Below are 20,318 nucleotides of genomic sequence, written 5' to 3'. Positions count from 1 at the left end.
ATATGTATGTATGTATATATGTATGTATTACGTTGTCCAATGAATTCATGCAATTTTTGCCGTTTTATTATTTTAGATGAATTTAAGTATATGTTTGCGAATGAATACATTTAATAATAATTACCGAGATACATACATACATACATATATTTGATATAATACTAGCGTACATTATTGCATTGGCAGGACATTGCACTGGTGCGTTTGTTCATGCCCACGAAAACTAGTACCAGATTTCATCTCTACACATAGTCTTACGCATATATATTTATATATTTTAAATAAGTACTCGCATCCACATTGGATTAAGTAATTATTTCAATCGAATCTTTACTGTCCGTATAATTCGCTAATAAACAATAGCTTAGCACGAATAAAGCAAATATTGCACTTTACTTAAAAAAGAAAAAAAAAAGAAAGAAAATACAAATAATCACATTTTTCGAGTTTTATCGTTTTAGAAATATGACGAACCTTAAGCATGATTGCAACGACTGATTAGATTCACCCATAAAAAAGAAAAAGAAAAGAGAAGTATACATGGTGAGATAAAAATCGCATTGAAAATGCGTTTTTCCTGTTTGAAAATTGGCTATTAGAAAATCTGTACTTTCATTATGTTTCCACTATACCAAAAATAAAAATATTTAGCAACAAAAATCGCATAAAAAAGCAATACTAAAATATCAGCTGTTTGTTCATTTGCAAGATGAACAAATTACTTACATAAACGAATCTTCGATCCCCGAAGAAAGGGACTTTTATCTCACCCTGTATACATATAAATAATAAAACAGAAAAAGAAAGAAAAATAAATTACCTATAATAAAGAAATAAAATAATAATAATATATAAAGAATAAAAATATTTGTTCACACGGATCATCAGCCAACGTTGCTGGTACAGTTTACGTGGTTAACACTCGCACGCAAAAAGAGTGTTATCTAATAGTCTAAGATTTTCTAACAGAGTCTCTCTAATACATATCGTTAGATTAATATTAGAAATCAATTTTATAGAAGGCTCATTTATTATTATTACTATTATTATTATTATTATTATTATTATTTTATTTTAATTTTTTGTTTAGAAGACACGTTCTTCACTCATCTCGCGAGCTTTATTATTCTACCACGAAAAAGCGGATTATATAAGGAAATATATATAAATATATATATATATACCTATGTATTTCTATGTGCTGTTAATACAACGTCTAAATGATGTACGATCATCATCAGCTGTGAAAAAGGACTAGATTCAAAAATGTACGAGCTCGATTCCAACGATTAATTTAAATCAAATGAAATCATTTTTTTCGAACCAACGACAGATATTCAAAATAAAACCATTGTTTTCTTCTTCTTCTTCTTCTTCTTCTTCGTGTTGAAATTGTTCGAATCGAACCCGTTAAATTTTGTATCCTCGTACAAATTGTTTCTAATTAATATTTACTATCATTTCTAATCGCTATTAACCGTGTCAAAGCATTTTTTTTTTCTCCTCTCCTTTCCTCTTTCCTCCGATTTTCTCCGCTTGTAATTTTTCTCGAGTTACATAGGCAGCATCGTAGCCATCGAAGCATTTACGTTAATTCATTTTAATAGTGTGCGACGGACGAAGACGTTAAAAAAAAAAAAAAAGAAGAAAAAATATGAACAAAATCGTCTGTAAACACGCGTGGCACCGGAGTTTCTCTTTTCAACGGATATAAATAACTCGTTAATCATATTAGAAGACTATTAAATTGACGACCCGAATGAGGAGTATGACTCGTTGATAAACGTAAAGACGAGTTATTATAATAATAATAATGAATTAATTGAAAAAATTGTTCTCGTCTCGAGGAACCAGCCTTAAGACTCGCTGAAATTCGCGAAACGATTATGCGAATGCACGCGCAACGTAATGTACGTATCGTATAATTGTTATATTATTATATTTTTTTTTCTTTTTTTTTAATACTCTCACGTGCGAGAGAAAGAGAGAGAGAGAAAGAGAGACTCGCAATACTATCGACGAAAAATGAACGAACGAAATTACGCTTAATGTGGTAACGAACGATTATTTTTCTATGTGTTTCTATGCTCTAACGAATAGAAAAGCAAACTAATCAAAACCCTTTTCGATATCAAGGACTAGAAGGATCCTTTAGTAAACGTACCAGAGGATTCAGTTTACCTTCCTCGGAGTTTCTGTACTCTTCCAGAAGCTGCGAAACGAAATAACAGTGTTTGATTATTTACGTGAGATTTCCTAATCCTAATAATCGTATTTACTATGATTAGAAATGAAATTTACATTTAGCATTTCAAATTGGGAATTATCTAATGAGAATAAAAAATTAGGAAGATACGAGACGGATGGGAACGAATGTAAGTTACATGTTGTAACAAGGATTAAAATTACTGTTGACACCTAAGTGAACGCTTATCTAATTAAAAAAAAAGAAAAAAGAAATAAACGCAACTCATAAAATGTGAGGAGACACGTGTATGCATGAAAAGAAAACTGAATAAATATATATATATATATTGAATCGCTTACCTGATAAGATAATTCGCAAGATAAAATTGCCTTAGCCTCCGGATTGCAATGCGTAGCTGCCAGTAATGCGGGTAACGTGTATGGCGTTAACCTTGGATCGCCATAAAATGGGAAGGGTAATGTACAAAATTGTTGGAGAACGCTTGGTCCAGCTCCGGCTGATTGGAGGATCAACTGCAACGATTATAAGCAAAAGCAAAAAAAAAATGTAAATCAAATAAAACGTATACTCGAGTAAGATTTAACATATCGATATATCATAAATCGTGACTTTTCGTTGGATATGTCGCGAGTAAATTCGTTGGAGAAACTTGCAAATGACCCGTATCATAATAACGAAAAGAAAAGAAAAAAAAAAAAAAAAGAATATGAAATTGATCCACTAGATAATAATTAATACGATGCAACGAATACATAAACAATCGTGGGAAATATAAGGAACGTCTAGCAACCAGGTGTCACGGAAACTAAAAAAGAAAGGAAAAGAAAAGAAAAGAAGTATACTAACTAAACGCTAAGACATCTGCGAGGAGTTCTTGACTGTCCTAAGAACGAAAACAAATTACTTGGAAAAAGCACCTGCACGGAATTCTTATATAGGAAGTACCCACATCGCTTGTTTACATTTCTTCGAGTACGTTAAAAGTACAAAGCCCTTCTTCTTCTTCTAAACGGTTCGATAGATTTTCTCTCGGTGCATTTATTTCCAATTAATCAATTAATCGAGAAATATTTGAAACATATATATTTGTGGAAAATTACAATATGCATGGAATCGAAATTAAAAAGAAATGCATGGAAGGGTCGGTAATAATAAAAGGAAAAAAGAAAGGAGACGCGGCTTTCTTCGGTGGCGTCACCCGTTACATTTGCCGTGAAATGCAGTGCTGCACGGTGTTGAACATGGGTGCCGGAGAGAGAAAGAGGAAGAAGCTGTTAGACACAACACACTCAGCGGACCTCCCATCAATATAGGAGCGAATGCCGTTAAGATATATTTACTACGTTCCATTCCATACGTCAGGAGCGTGCGCTCTTGCACGCGTATAACACACACGCACACACACGCGCATACGCAGAGCAACACCACCAGATATAGATAGATAAATACATAGAAAAGAGGCGTGTGCATCGATCCAACATCCATGAACGTTCCCGCATCGGGATGTAACGTTGAGTGCATCGCCGACGTTGCACATTCGTCTTTCGCCGAGTCTTTCGGCTCTTTTTAAGACGTCGCTACCACCCCTCTTCAACTTCTACATCCCCCCATCCCTATCTTTTTTCTTCTTTTATTCTTTTTCTCTTCCTCGGCAAACTAACGGCCCTACCAATCGAGAAAACTCCTCTCCAAGTGGTAGTGTACGCGAGAAACGAAACACTTTTAAGCTCCTACGAACATCTGCGAGAAACTCTAACCGCTTCTTCATCTTCATCTTCATCATCATCTTCCCTTCTTCTTCTTCTTCTTCTTTTACTTCTACTTCTTTTTACTTTGTTCAGGCGCGCGTGCCAACTCGGAAAAGTCTCTTTCTTTATCGGGTGAAAGTATTTGGTGTTTCTAACGGAACGCCGAACACGATTTTCTTTCTATCCGACCAAATTTCCCATAGATAGATACATTTTTTTTCGAAATAATTTATTTATCGATTTGTACGAACAAACAAAATAAAGTTGTACGTTATTTGACTTTTCGCAAACGAAGATAAATTCAATCGACTAAGTTAAACAGTTTGTTGTATCGATTAGTTCGATATAAACGTAAAGAAGAGTACAAACAAGACTGTTTGGAATGAAGTCATTCTAAGTGGTTTATGTAATTCAGACAACGCATCCTTCAGTATCTTTTTACACGAATGCCACTGCGACTTACTCTTTCTCTCTTTTTTTTTCTCTTCTTTATTCCGTACGAAACGAAAATAAACCCCGGGGTTGGTAATTTACGTAAGGTAGTGTTTTTCTCTTTCTCGTAAAATAAATTCGATAGAAAAGCAACGCGGCAATTTCGTCTCGAACAAAAACAAAAATTTGTCAGATTTTCCTTTCTATTTATTCCCTCCACTCCTCACACACGCGCAATTTTCATCGAAACGAATCGAGAGAAAATCTTTGAACCGTGTCGAGAAAAAAAGGTAACTCCCAGAACAATAAAAAAATACAAATATACTGTTAAAATAAATGAGAATAAATATATTACATCGATTGTAAAATAATTCGCGTCACGAATCCCGACCTGACATCGACAAATTTTCATCCCGATTGCCATCTGAAACCTTTTCCTCTGGTCCCTTAAAGAATTTGTTGACTGAATCTTTGTGGGTAACGGTTGAAAGAAGATCTAGAGGGTGCAACAAGGTATGACAATATTGTAGAAAAATGTTGGTCTTTTGGGAGGAGAGAAAATTCCGACGGACTGGCGCCGTTTAGGTACGGCGTCATAACGTCCCTTTTTTTTTCTGCACGACTATCGAGAGGGACATTTTTCGAGATATCGGGACTTCGTAGACCCTTCCCCTTTTTGCCCTTTCCCGTTTGTTTCTTTTTTTCTTTCTATGCTCGGTAGGAACCGTGCGGCATTCGAGCTATGTTCCGAGGATATCGAAGGAATGGCCACCTAAGATTAGAAGTAGTACCAAGCATCTCGGCAACTTCCAAACACCAAAGTGCATTCGTTCTACTCTTCTAATCTCTCCTTCCCCCCCCTCTCTCTTCCTATCCATCTTCCTTTTTCAAGGAACCTGAAAATTCTACCTACCGTGAGCCTAATTGTTCGCTTTCATGGCCCTTTCTTATTTATCTTTCCCCCCCCCCTCCTCTTTGCATCGACACATTTTTCTTCTTCTCTTGACTCTATCTACTAAAGCAAGTTGCCTATAAGCCACGGTCGAATACTCTCCGACACGTGTTTCTTAGTAATTAACCCTTCGAATACAAACGTCTTACGAGACGAGATACTTGTATTCGATCGCATTTACCAAAATATATCCAAATGTTTTTTATTTATGTCGAATAATTCCGATCCAAATGATTACCTGATTTTCCGAATTGTTAACGGCAAAATATCCGAGAACCGTGAACAATTCCGATAGGATGTAAGTACCGCTGGTGTTGAGGTTGTTACCAGTAGTACCGGAACTTGATTTTTCCGTAAACGGATCTCGCGATAAACGGGTTATCACTTGACTCGTTATCAATCGCCACTGCAGACTCGTTCCTTCTGATCCTAGAAGATTCTAAACAAAAAGAAAATTAACAAATGTAGAAAGCGTTTCAACGATATTCTTAAAAATGCCAATATTTCGTCGTTTGCAAATATTCGATATGGGGAAAGAAAACGAATGTTAGTAAAATACTTGAACAATATCCCATAGAAAAAAGAAACCAAGAAAAATAATTGATCCGATCGCATGAATCGTTTGATTAAAATTGTCAAATGTTTGTAAAATACTTAGATACGATATTTCGACAAATAGAAAAAGAAAAAATAGATAATTAATCGCGGGAAAGAAAATATTAGCACGAGAAAGCAATCCTAATCACGGAACGACGAAGTAGAGCAAAGAGAATGGATAATAAACGTTGGTTTTTCGGCAAATGCACGACGATGGGAGAGATCCAACGGAGAAAGGGCCCACACTCGGGGATAATCGACGAGGTATCCCGTGGGACAAAACGGTGCGCCGTGCAAGCAAGGTTGCCAGCACGCGGTCCTATCCTACGGGACCATCGGATGGATAACCCCTGATGCTTTTTATGGTTGATGGGGGGTGGAGGAAAAAGAGGGAGGTAGGGCGCGAGGTGCCGTTTCGATTCAATTGGTGGTCTCATCGTAACGAACTTCACGGGAGGGCTTTCTTCCTTGACAGCTGAACCCCACGATACACGATATCTCCATCGAGAATCCTACATATACCAACTACAACTCTATAAATATGTGTGTAACGCGTGCATCTAATGACAAGACCCTTTGTGAACCGAGACAAGAACAACAGCCGTCAGGAGACCTTGCCCGAAAGACTCTGATTTTCTTTTTACGATCGATACTTTTATTTTTTCTAATCAAACAACACAACAATAATAGGAAAAAAACAAATATTTAATAATAATGAAAATCCTCGAAATTATAGTTTGAAACAAAATGAAAAATGATATAACAACATTGGAAATAATTTCGCTATGAGTTAACGTCTCGAACGAAAGAATTGAAAGGTAATAAAGAAAGAAAGAGATGGGTAGGAAAGAAGATAGAAACGATAGAGAGATAAGGTTGCCTCGGGCTAGGCGAAGGAAAGGGTTCGCTAAAAGACCTTTGTCCTCTCTCGGTCGATCGAACGACAGCTTTCTCTCGGCACCTAATTACTTGAGTGGACGTGGACGAGGCGCCTAAAAGAATACGTTCTACTCTATTCCGAGCTCGAACAAGTTAGTCACCCATTTTCCTTTCTATTTTATCTGACTTCTCTTCTTTTAGGTAGTCCCTTAAGTATATTCACCTAACTCTTCGAAGATAACGCGTTAATATCTTTTTCTTTTTTTTTTTTTCTAAATGGATAATCATTCTCTTTAATGATACCTCATCTTTTATTTTTATGGTTAAATAGTAATAATAAGAATTTATTATTTGAATTTTATTTGAAGTTACTTTTATGTATCGAAAATTGCGCGTAACTCACCTGGAACCTTTGAAGATCGAGTTCAGCGAAAGCCTTGAGTAATCCGAGTCCACGAACGATCAACATTCTCGTGGCAATCGAAGGCATCGTTTGATTCGGCGTAGGCGAGGATCCTTTTTGATTAACCGTGTTCAATGCAACTGCTGCATAAAGAGCACCGATCGCGCCAGCTGCCTCGGAGGTAAACAAACTCGAAATGAGATGAGTCTCCGTACTCGTCGTTTGTTCGTTATTTTCGTTACTGTTATTATTACTACTACTATTATTATTATTATTATTGCCGCTGCTGCCACCACCACCACCACTGTGAACGATAGGATTGTCGGGAGTACTCGTCGAACGTTTCAAATGATAACAGATACGCGATAAAAGATCGAAGGATGCCAACAGCAATGGTGATTCGTGTTCTTGGTCCAGAAAAAAATCCGCCTCGATGAGCGCGCGAACGTGAAGCGCTACTTTATCGATAAGACCACCTGCTACCAAATATCTGTAACAAAAATAAATGTCATTTTTTATTATAGTAGACGTTCTCAACGCGCTTAAGAGAACCTGACTTGCTATTCTACGATTGGGCCCACAAAGTACACAATGTGGTGGTGGTGGTGGTAGCAGTAAAGTGTGCATATGGGTAGGAAAGAAGGAAAAAAAACAGTGTATTGCTTACAGAACAGCATGTGTGACGGTGTAACACGAGAGGATTATAACATCAGCGAACTACAAAGAGCAAGGGGGGCGGGGTGAGGGAGAGATGACCGTATCTGTAGATATACGCGAGAGAAAGAAAAAGATAACCATATTTCTGTCTACGTGTAAGAGAAAGAGGGGGTTGAACATTGTCAGCACGCGATGCTCATTCTATCGGGTTGTTTTATATGTGTTTTCTTTTTTTTCTTTTTTCTTTTTTCTTCTTTTCGTAGGCAACCCCATACCCCCACCACTTTGCACTCGTGTGCCCCTACAAAGTAGAGTGTGCCTCGTTGTCGAGGGGTGTGTGGCTGTCAGTGCGTATTATCGCCACCCCTAATGCTTCTATGCACGGATACTAACCAAACTTTAACGCATACATACGTACACGTACGTATATGTAGATGCCAATGGCTATTGGAATATACAATACGACGCAAGTGCATCGTAGTTGGTTGTGTGTATTGCCGCTGCCGCCGTAGGCCCAACTGTCGCGTCTAATCATAACTAGCTGGAAGCTAATCCTATGCGAAAATGTCTAAGCGTGGGTGTACGCGTTGCTATGGAGAACCGTACAACGCGACAAACTCCCGTACTTTTTTCTACGTTGAAAGTCCTGTCACGTGGCACGAGCCAAGAGGATCCAACGATCATTTTGATAGGGCTATTATTTACGGACGTTTTCGTTTGTCCTTCCTCCTGCTCGATTTCACGTCATTTCGACTAACGTTAACATTTCAAATCGCGATCAAATTATATAAATTAGTTAAGAAAAAGAACAAAATAATAATTCGCATCGAAAAAATATTCGTCAATCGTGGTGTTTATTGTCGGAGGAAAAAGTAACGACTCGTGTTATCGTCGCATAATTCGTCGATAAATTTCGAAGGGCGAGATAAGTCCTTCCTAAGCTCTCGGCCACACGTCTGCCAAAGAGAAACGAACGAGACGAAAGAACAGAAGAAAAAGATGACGGAAGGGAAAAGGGAAATATACGTACGTTGAACGAACGAGTGTAGGGATCGAAGTAAATTCGCTAATAAAATGCGTCGGGATGCGCCGCCGCCTTACCATGTGGATTAGGATTTACTCGAAATTATACTCATATACTTGGACTGTTCCTATATTTGCCAATGCGAGACTTACGAGATTACATTTGGAGATCCCCTAACCCATAATAACACGAATAATATACAAAAGGAAACTAGGTATCGGTATTGTTGGTCATTTGCTAAAATATTGCCAACGTATATTGATCATAATCGATTCGTTTCAACTAACATTTTTCTATATCGTTCTTTATGTCTCTATTTTTTTTTCTTTTTTCCTTTTTTATTTTTTTTTTTTTACATTTATTTTTGATGCACTTCTACACCATTTTTTGGTGGTTGATGGTATTGAATAATTGCTCGCTCTCATATAAAATAAATGTATTTAACACTTTGCTCGTGTGTAGTATAGAAAAAAAACACGTGATGTACAAAAACGCAGGCACCTTTGGGAAATGATTAACAAGAAAATAAAAAAGAGAAACAAAGCTACTCGATGCAAGGCAACTTAATTAAGACTATCATTGCAAGACTATCATCGTACGCGTGACTCCTACAATTTTCAAGATTTGATGATGAAACTTTGTACTATCGAGAGTACACAAAAAAAGAAATCATTTACATCCGAGCCCCCTTTTAACGTTTTAAAGAAAAATCTCGAGAGAAAGAGAGAGAGAGAAACGGAAAGTATAACCAAACAATTATATTTTTGGTTACTCGTACTTTGATTTGGTATCAAACTAAACGACACGATCCGTACGAGAATGATATCGATCCTATTCGAAGAAGAGAATAAGATAACGTAAGAAGCTAATTTAGTCGAGGACTTAACAGTAAATTAAATTCGGTAGTCGGTAAGCGAGGATCTTTCGGGCGAAGGAGCGCGAAGCAATTCGGAAAGACCAGGAAGATCCGATCTAGCGATCTTTACGCACGTCCGAACAGGGGCTGAGAGCTTTCAACAGGGTGGGTGCATCATCATCGCCCTGAGATTGCGATCTATCATTGAATGTTTGCGGGGGGTGTTCCCGGCAAATACATTGAATTTATTTATTACCCCGTCCGTTTCCCCTCTTCTCCCTCTTTCTCTCTCTCTTTCTTTCTGGTTTATAGCCGTCATACTCGGTGGTTCCAACCTAGCAAGCAATCGCTACTACCCCAGCAGCTCTCTGCCATTAGCTAACCATATGATTATTTCATAGCTAGCCTGCAAGGGTGCATATCTTTATGTTAGTTCGGCCAGGAGGGGGCGTTTCTATTCTCCTTCTCTTTCTCCATTGCTTCTACTACTACTACTACTACTATTACTCCTGCTGAGTAGCTTATACGATTTGCCGTTAGCCTACCGACATACGTGAATGCACTTGGATGGCTGGAAAAGGCTGTTAAGGTGGCCAATCGTATTCCACTAACAAGATTTTTTACTACTCCTCGCCTTATTCTGCAGTCCTGTTTTTCTTTTTTTTTTTCTCTCTCCTAAAAACTAAACATTATTTTTCGTCCGACAAAAGATTGTAAAAGATGATTATATCTATCTCGCGAAAAGTATCCCTTTTCGTTTCTTCCCTTTGCGATGTTTGCCCAAGGAAATTACGAAATGCGTGAAAGTGACAACCGTATGACGGTCGGGAGAAAGTTAAGGAAGAAAAATCGTAGAGAAAGAGATGCGGTTCGCTTGACAGGATTTTCCGAACCAACGTTCTTCCCTTGGAATTTGTGATTGGGAAGGAAGATAAATAAAACAAACCCAAAAAAAAAAAAGAAATAATAAAAAACCAATGAAACTTTTGACGATAAACGTCGAAACGTTTAACGTAAAATGACTCGCGATATTTTCGCGAATCGTTGATAAAACCACAAAAATCGCGCGTTCGGTTCTTTCGACGAATTTCGCTCAACTCCGATGATAATCGGGGAAAACCGGGGGAGTGGGGGAAGAGGGGATGAAAAGCTTTGCAGCAGGATTTTATTCGCAAACATTCGCCAACAAAGTAGAATATGATAAATAAGAGATGATGCGCGTTGTTGAAAACGAACACACATTCGGAAGCCATTTAAACATTACGCGGGATTATCCGACGGGAATAAATGATGTCGTGAAAGCATCCTATGAATTTTACAAATATATATTTATACCTATATACACGCCTATCCGAAAAAACACACACACACACACACGCATACGCAATATAAAAATAAAAAAATACAATAAACAAAAGAGAGAAAGAAAGACAATAAACCGACAGAGAGAAAATTGACTCGTGAATACTTAATGCGACTTATGCGTCCGCGTATTTACGAAAATAGGAGGGGGGAGGGGGGATATATAGTCTGGTTTATATAATAAAATTAAATAAAAAAGGAAAAATAAAGCGACGAAGCGCGCGAGTAATGGAAGGAGAAAGAGAGAAGAATTCGGTTAAACGCGAAAAATAGGAGAAGCGGGTAAAATTTCTACAACAAACGACACGGGAAATTTGCAATCGGTCGATCGATTATTCTCGCACACAGGAACGGCGTATCAGTACCGGCGTACCGTACCCGGTGTACCGTACCCGGCGTTCTTCTACGAGTGACAGCGACGGCACACTTGTTACAATATTTACAGAGTCGTCCCTAGATCTCCACCCCTGAAACCGAATCCCCGGCTGCCATTGACAAGTGTCTCCTGTTCCTAAATTTTACCATTCCCCTCCTTCCTCCTTCCTCCTCCTCCCTTCTTCTCTTCCACTTCTTCTCTCTTTTCTCGGCATCCATCCAACTACCAGAGAGAGAGAGAGAAATTTGTACGGAAAATACACGAACCATATACGACTCGCGAGTAGGAAAATTGTAAACTCACCGAATTCGATAGGTAAATTATTTCCACGCGCATCGAATTTATAGGATTATCGCGATATATGAAAAATGAATTTGATGAAATTGCAATAGTATCTCGATGTACTATCCTCTACCAACTACAACGACGACTACGACTACGACGAATTTCATTGAAAATTTTACAATGCAACGCAACGCGAGTGATTTTAACGATTAACAATTACCTTCGTGTATACGTACAGAACTACGTTATAATATGAATATTGTAACGTGGAAATGAACGATAAAATAGAGAGAGAGAGAAAGAGAGAGAGAGAAAGAAATGTATGTAAAAATCATATTGGTAATGACGGTTCATTATATTCCGTTCTCCAAAGAGCGAAACATCTCTCTCGCACTTTCGAGTTTAATTTTTCTTTTTTTCCCTTTTTTTTCTTTTCTTTCTCGAAAGGTAATTACCATGAAGAATCGTGGTATAATAATTATCCTCGTTCAAGGCTAACGCATTCCCCCGTTCGAGCGCAACTTCTCGCTTTGGTTTCTCTCTCTCTTTTTTCATCGAACTCGTTGGTACGCACTTTATTAGCTTCTTCGCTCGGCGTGCATCCACGAGTTTACATTAAAAACCAATGAAAAAGAGAGAGAGAGAGAGATAGGATGGATGGATGGATGGATGGATGGAGTCGAAAGTCACGCGAAATAAAGTCCGTGAAACAAGGTCAAATGGCCGAGGCCTTCGTCGAATTGGTAATGTATTATAATCCCGTACTCTAACATCCAGCAACTCAGGATATTGCTACTCCGAGCTCGTTGACGCGTAATGCATTCACGCTGGGATTTCGGTAGCCCGAGGGATGCGAGGAGTCAATGCTTCTGCTGCTTCTGCTGCTGCTGCCGCTTCGGGTGGAGGGGGGCAGATGAACCATAGAAGAGGAGAAAAATAGAGAAAAAAAAACAGAGAGAAAGAGATAGACACACAGGCTGAATCCAGCAACCCGTTTCTCGATTCGATAGACATATCCTCGTTAAAATGCCACTAAAAGTAAGATAAAAATCAATATCGAACAATTTCCAATGATTTTCTATACCCGTACGGGGTGGCTCATTTTAAACGATATTGCCATGTATATATGTGTATCGCCAATTTTGTTCGGTTATTTTTTTTATTTTCTTTTTTCCTTTTTTTAACCTGTCCGTGGTTTGAATCGTTGAATATTTTGCGATATTGGTATGCATTGTTAAACTTCAAGGCGCCATAATACGATGAAATATCGATGAGAAAGTAACACCGCGGGTTTCTCGTTAAATTAGTATTAATATTTTCCCATAACTTTTGTTCGGTTCTAAATTGTTACTAATTTCGTATTTTGATAAACCCCGCGTCGTTGTATCTATGAAATACGCGGCTACAATTTAACTTGAAAAACTAACGAGTTTCGTCGGAGAAAAATGAATTGATCAAATTAATAATACGATCGAAGATATTCGTTGATACCGTTTTCGATGAGACATCCTGTAGATAGATACGCGTATACGTGTTTTGTAACTCGTTGTTATTTTTTCTTTCCACTAGGAATATTCTCCTCTAATTAATATCGTCCGTCGGTCCGAATGTTCTTGATACGAGTGTTCGCCTTTTGAACGAACGAACGAACGAATGGAAGGAAGGAAGGGGATATCATCGATAGCCTGACTGTTTATTTTACAAATATTTGTTGAAAGATTAGCAAATATACGTGGTATACATAGACCTAACGAAATGCATCCTCCGGTTGTGCATTGATAAAACGATAATCTAACGTTGTTTGCGTTGCTAAATAAATTCTTCTTCTGTGTCTCGACGTTAATAATTTGCGAGAATAATAATAATAATCGATTGCGATAGAATATTTTTCTATTGGATATTGTTATCCTAATTAACCAACAGCTGACATATTCCAAAGCAACGATCGTTCTTCTCTTCGATATTATTTTCTCTATTCTTTTGATTTTTTATTTATTTATTATTTTTTAGTATTTATTCAAGTAGAATAAATAATCGTCTCTTTGAGATAAATAGGCAATGGTACGAAAGCTCGACAATAGATTTCTTTTTTGGCGACATTTAAGGTTCGGTCTATCAAGGACGAGTATTATGGCAGGATAATAGACAACGTCGAAGTTTGCCACTTAGCAGAATGGGAACAGGAACAGCCGTGCTGCCTATTCCTACTCACGACCCTCTGCTACTACCTACTCTATCTATCTATCCCGCCTGATCAAATACTCTCCTACAATCCCACAGTTCCCATTACTGTTGCCACTCTCTCGTCATTACTGTCACTGACACCGTCGAATCATTCTACCAAGATTTTCATTTACATTTCGATTACTTTTTTTTTTCTTTTCTTTTTTATACATTTCATTTTCGCGTACTATATTAGAAACGGATATTGTCTAACGTGGGAGGAAGAATTAGAAAACAATTTTAAGTTCGGAGAAGGAATGAATCACTGACCCATAACACCAGGCTGATTCCAGACAGCTGATAGAACGAACGAACGAACGAACGAACGAGAACTCTTAAAGCATCTGCTTGTTCGACTTCCAAAATAAAACTGGTCGAAAGTAATGTCTACATATTCTAGAAGCATTACGAAGCGAAATCAACGTTAATTGCGGTGGGGGAAATCAACAATGGAAGAAAGGAAAGTATGGCGATACTTGCAAATTTAAAGTAAAGATTTTCAATATGATAATCGTTAACATATTATAACACGATTACGTACGAATTAAAAATAAATCGTTGACACGTGGAAAGTCAATAGAATATTCAGAAAAAAAGCAAAAGAAAAGAGAAAGAAAGAAAGAAAGAAAAAATGTAGTAGTAGTTCGCCGATAGTCAGATATAGAAATTCGGAGGATGAGTCGCGAAGGGGTAGGACGAAAGTTTAGGAGGGTGCGTAGGGAGGGTGAATTCGGACGTGGAAAGAGGGAAAGTCCATTAGCAGATTACGTACCCAACCCGACTCTCGCTCATTCACCCTCGCGATGTTTTTCCTCGTCCGAAGCTTCCCCCTTCTTTCGGAAAGCCCTCTTTCTCTTTTGACCGCCAACGATTTCACCCTCTTTCTCCTTCCCATTCGTTTTTAGACTCATCTCCACACCCCCGACTCCCTTTCTATTCCCCTCTCACCCTTTTTCTTGCTTACCGTCACGGCCGCACCTCTAACGTCGTAAGCTTACTCGATGGACAGGTGCGCCCAAACGTCTTCCGGATCTTACCGAATTTCATTTTCTTCCAATTCTTAAATAACAAAGTGTGTGGACGAAATACTCGCAAATATTGCGAAGGAGTAATTAGGATTAAAAATCTAATTACATTTTTGAATATATTATTAATCGTATCAAAGAAATAATCGCGAATATAAATGCAAGACGAGTGACGAAGAATTAAGTAATAGGAAAAAAAGAAGAAAATAATCATTTCTCTTCTTCTTCCCAACTCTCGCGCGTACGTTTATTCATTGAATCGATATGTCGAAAGCAATGCGAGGGTTAAAAAAAAGAAAATATAAAAGACAAAGAAGAAAAGAGAGAAGAGCTCGCACGGAGAAGAAGAACTTTGGAAATACCCAGGGGAAAATGCTCGGTTGGAAGTTTTGCAGCGTGCCCACCACAAAAGCACTCGCTCGTTCTCGTTCTCGTTCTCTCGTTGCCCTTTGCTTTATCAAGAATGAGAGGGAGAAGAGAAGAAAAAAAATAAAAAAAATAAAATAAAAAAGAAGAAGGCTCTTTAGAAGGACGAAACGAAATTATCAGATCAAACAGAAGCGACGTTATATTAATAAAATAGATTTTCCCTTTGCTCCTTTTCTTCCTCTCCGTAATACAGAAAGAGAGAGAGAGGGAGAGAAGTAAAGGGTGGAGGAAGAGGGTGGAAAAGAGGGGTTAGTTTCGAAGGAAAGAGCTGCCATCTCGACGTAATTTAGTTTGAGGAACGTACCTTCCGATTTAATCAGGTTGCACTAATAAAACGTACTTTTTTCATTTTCCTAATAAGTCAAACGTGATGATACGTAAGAGAGAAAATGGCACATGCTAGTCGATAGAAAAAAAGAACAAGAAAAAGGCAATTATATACGTTCCTTTCGCGTTCGTTTTAATTAATCAGAACAAACTGCGATTGGCCGTAGGAAAAGAGAGAAAAATTCGAAGAAAAATTGTTACAAAAGGAGCGTGTTGTAAATCGGCACACTTTAATCCCCTTTCATCCTTTCCTTCCATCTTTGTTTTTCCCTTCCTTATCGAAGTCGATCTTTCTCTCGAGTGGGATGCATCGCAAAATCGATTTATCCGAAAGTTGAAATTTCACGTGGCTTTCGTACGTACGTACGGCTAAAGTAAGTGGAAGGCACGCGTTCTCGGATAGAATTAGTGACTTTGTTGAAAGTAAAAGAAGAAGAGTAAAGTAGAGAAGGAGAAAAAGAAGAAAAAAAGGAAAAGAAGAAGAAGAAGACTCTTCCTTTCGTCGTACTCCATAATCAAGTCGGCAATTATTCGACTGATCCAACGAGGATTAAAACTTGCGTCGGTCGATTTCACGAAAGGAGACGGAGAAAGGAAAGACCGAACCTCGATGAAAGTTCAACTACTACTCGTTTGGGATTAACGATTTAAGAGTATTTGTGCACATTGATTTTTCTATGAACTCTCTTAAACAATTACCTTCGACGATTGCTACTCGAGCTTCGATTATCATCGTCTAAAAGAGAAAAACCGAGAGAGAGTCTCTGATATTCGCTTCATTGATTCTTCATTGGTACTTCGATAAATTTTCAAAAGCGAATCTTTTCAGAGGCACGTTATTTTTCTAATTAATACGACAACCTTCCGTAATATCCATAGAAAGATCCTCGAAGAAAATGAACAATCCTTTTGCGACAAAGAGAGAGAAGGGGGAGGGGGAGGGAGAAGGGGGACTTTGAAACGTACGACAAAGGAAGAGGAAAAAGAAAATATTCTCAATATGCAGAGGAACGCGAGAAGAACAAGAAGAATAATAATAAATAAAAAAAAGAAAAATAATACTAAAAAACGCGTTCTTTGTGGGGAGGGAAGAATAATTTAAAAATTGTGCTATTTCGAGTGCATCGCGGTTGCATTTATGCGACTCCGTACCTATGCGAACGTAAAAGGAACAACAAAGGGAAAGGAGAGAGAGAGAGAGAAGGAGAGAGAAGGAGAGAGTGGTACGCACTTTAGCAGCGACTACTACTCGGGAGTTCTCGCTTTGTGGAAGCGCGACTTTACGACAAAAGAGCCATTTACCGTTTGGCGGTGATAAAAATGGAGAAGTGGAAGAAAAGAAGAGAGAAAGGGAATGTAAACAAAAAAGGAAAGAAAAAAAAAAAAAAGAAAGAAAGGTAAAATAGAGAGATGAAGAAGATGAAGAAGAAGAAGAAGAAGAAATAATTCCTCGGAGAGGTGCCATCACCATTACCCAGTAGTATATAGAAAGCTCTCTTTAATCATAGATCTCGCGGATACGTGCAAACAAAACGCGGATAAGCGTCGATCGGTGTGCATATATGCTTTATTATCTTTACTTTATCTTTCAACAACGCATCTGTTATTTTATGAACCCCCGATTCTCGACTCCTAGGTACATATCCACTCGTACGAGTTGCGATAGTACATACCTATCTAATAAGTCACTAAAAGTTTGTCAAACGATTTGTGTTTTTTTCTTTTTTTTTTCCTTTTTTTTTTTCTTTTTATTTATTCACAAGTACAAATAATTGTTCCGAAATTTTCGGCTAAAAGTGATACGAATTTGTTCGAAGAGATAACAAAAAAGTTGAGTCAAGTTTTTAGAAGGTTCTATTTTTTTCTTTCCCCGACTACTCGAACGCAAAATCGTCGAATATTTTCCGTTGATCCGTACGAAAAACGATCATCGACTATACCTATCCTAATAAACGCGAATCAAAGTCTCATTATACAACTTATAAGGAAAAAAAAAAAAGAAAAAGAAGAAAAGAAGAGACGAACACACCACGCAGGATTTGAATTCTAATGGATGAACGTGGGGGAGGGGGAAACGTTACAATCGTCGAATAAATAGCAACATGCGCACACATACGCGCACGCATACAACGACGAACATACGAAATGATCGATCGTCCTTAGACATCTGCTACTTACATTGAAAAAAGCAAAGTAAAAAAGAAAAAAAATAATAATAATAAAAAAGAGAGAGAGAGATAGGAGCGAAAAAGCGAGGTCCGAGAAACGCGCTGAGTAAAAATCGTGACATGGCCTTTCTTACATCGGCAGGAAATTAATCATAATAATCCTGGTTGCGCCGTACTAACGTTAACGTTACAACGCAACTCGACGATAATTTTGATCGCACCTTCGTCATTCATTATATAGTTATATACGAGCACCTATACATGCACGCATACACAGTTACATATATAGTACACACATTTATACATTTATGCATATACGTGTTAGAGTAGCTTAGTTAATTCGTGAAATAACAAGCTGCTAATCGCTCGAATAATTAATACCGACCTGTTTAAATATGAAATTAAGGCAGAATTAAATATTTTAATGAATTATAATATATGAATTTATATACAAGAGACGAGTAGTTAAATTACGAAGTGGAAATTTGATACGTAGATTAGATCCGATGGAACAACACGAGTAGAAGAATATTTGTTTTCAAAGTAAAAAAAGAGAGAAGAAACGGATAATTATGATTGTATTATATTGTTGTTATTCCTAACAAAAAGTTCGAATTTAGGATTGTTTGCCGCTCGTAAATCAAATTTTTATTCAACCTATGTGTTTCGAATAGATTAATCAAATTATTTGAATAAGTCGAAATATTAGAATTCGAAGATTTTAATTTATATGCGTAAACGGATATCTTATATTTTTTTTTTTAATTAGACGAGTATTAATAAAAATAATGTAAATGATGAGATTTACGCGATTTTTCTCGTAGTTCCCGTACTGGCCGAACTGCGGAGCCACTTGATGGATAAATTCTGAAAACTCTGTGTACACCCTATATATTTTGTATTTTTATATATTATATCAATATTTTTATACTATATATATATACTCTAGATTGAAATAAAAGATATAAAAATAAGTAAAACATTTATGCAACTGTAGGGAAAACATTTATAAAGTCTTTGGAACCTTCGCAGATATATTAAGTACACAGAGTAATATGAACTCAAAGGGTTCAACGACGTTTTGGGGGGTCCGAGAGAAGGAAGTTGACCCAGGTGTATTTCGTCTCGTTGGCAACGATCGGATGATCTCGGAAGACGATTCGAAGGAAAACACAGTTTGCGTTCCGTCACTGTTTTTCACTCGCGGTATTAGGTTCTTCGTTCGACCGGTAAGACAGTGTTCATCTATTTTTTCACCGGGGGTGGTCTTCCGTCAACGTTGAAAAGCCCGTCGACGTTGTCTTCTTCAAAGAAACCCGTCCTCTACTTTTCCTTTTGTTTTTTTCTTTAACGCGAGGAAATTCATAACGCGAGGTATATAAATAAAATGAATCTTTCGAAATGAATGAATTTCGAACGAACGAGTACATCGAGAAAATTCGTTAATTTTGATATTTTCTAAGAAGAAAAAAAAAACATTCAAAGGAAAAAGCCCCCCCCCCCGCCCCGTATAAAACGAACTAAGTTCATCGACTTCGCGAGTACCGTACAAGCTCATTCGCTGTGCAAACAGAACCGAACTAATCCCCGTTTATTTCGTCGTCGAGTCATTTTTAAATACGAATCTATTTATCCTTTGCGAGGAATACGCGCACGCATACGCGGGAAAGAGATTTTCCTTCCCATAGAAATATATTTTTATGATGGTATAGGGTGGGGTTACAAGTTTCCGAGTGATATTATAAATCAATTACATTTAGGGATGATATTTTTGTTCGACTGTACAAAAAATTCCAAGCGACTCGTAATTTTACTATCTCAATCAAAAATTCATTTAAAATCTTTCGAAAAGAATAATTTAATGGCCGCGCGGTGAAAAAAATGATGCATTAACCGAGATTATGCTTAAAAGTCTATTAATAAAAATATCATAAGAAGAAAGGTAGGAAGAAAGAAAGTAAGTAAGAAAGGAAGGAAGGAAGGAAGGAAAAAGCTAAAATCATGGAAAAATACTCGAGTAGTATTCGAAGTTAGATGGCGGTTCTTTTAAACGAGCAAACGCAAATAGTTGGACTTCTCAAAGTGCTTCCGACGTTTCACGCTTCATTGAACTTACTTCGGTGTTATCTCTTTCTCTCTTTCTCTATCTTTCTCGGCTTTCTTAGAAACGATGAAGATAGTAATATGAGAAGAATAAGAATGTATCTATTAAAAAAAAAAAAAAAAAAAACAATAAGGAAGTATAAAAAGTGAGAAAGAAACTGAAAGACGATTAGAAGAAGGTAGCTAGGTAGTTGTAGCTCTAGCCAACTATTCGATGGCGGCCATTTAGGAGAAACGATGGAGCCTTCGAAAAAAATCGACTC

At 37.5% G+C, this 20,318-nt stretch overlaps 1 protein-coding gene across 2 annotated transcripts in view; it reads right to left on the bottom strand.

Moving 5' to 3' along the window:
• Window positions 1-1,509: 1,509 nt before the first annotated feature.
• Window positions 1,510-20,318, bottom strand: part of LOC122522676 (S phase cyclin A-associated protein in the endoplasmic reticulum) — a 29,704-nt gene continuing 10,895 nt past the window's right edge. For both annotated transcript variants that reach the window (XM_043643970.1, XM_043643972.1), the window contains 4 exons: window positions 7,221-7,710; window positions 5,580-5,780; window positions 2,548-2,721; window positions 1,510-2,212 (listed from right to left, as the gene is read on the bottom strand). In XM_043643970.1, the coding sequence (XP_043499905.1) occupies window positions 2,132-2,212; window positions 2,548-2,721; window positions 5,580-5,780; window positions 7,221-7,710 (946 nt within the window). In that variant the 3' untranslated portion in view covers window positions 1,510-2,131. The remainder of the gene's footprint in view (window positions 2,213-2,547; window positions 2,722-5,579; window positions 5,781-7,220; window positions 7,711-20,318) is intronic.

Source organism: Polistes fuscatus, unplaced genomic scaffold, assembly GCF_010416935.1.
Source record: "Polistes fuscatus isolate 324 unplaced genomic scaffold, CU_Pfus_HIC Scaffold5, whole genome shotgun sequence".
Taxonomy (NCBI): domain Eukaryota; kingdom Metazoa; phylum Arthropoda; class Insecta; order Hymenoptera; family Vespidae; genus Polistes; species Polistes fuscatus.
Note: the sequence above shows the minus strand (reverse complement) of the source record. Positions and strands in the feature narration are given on the sequence as shown.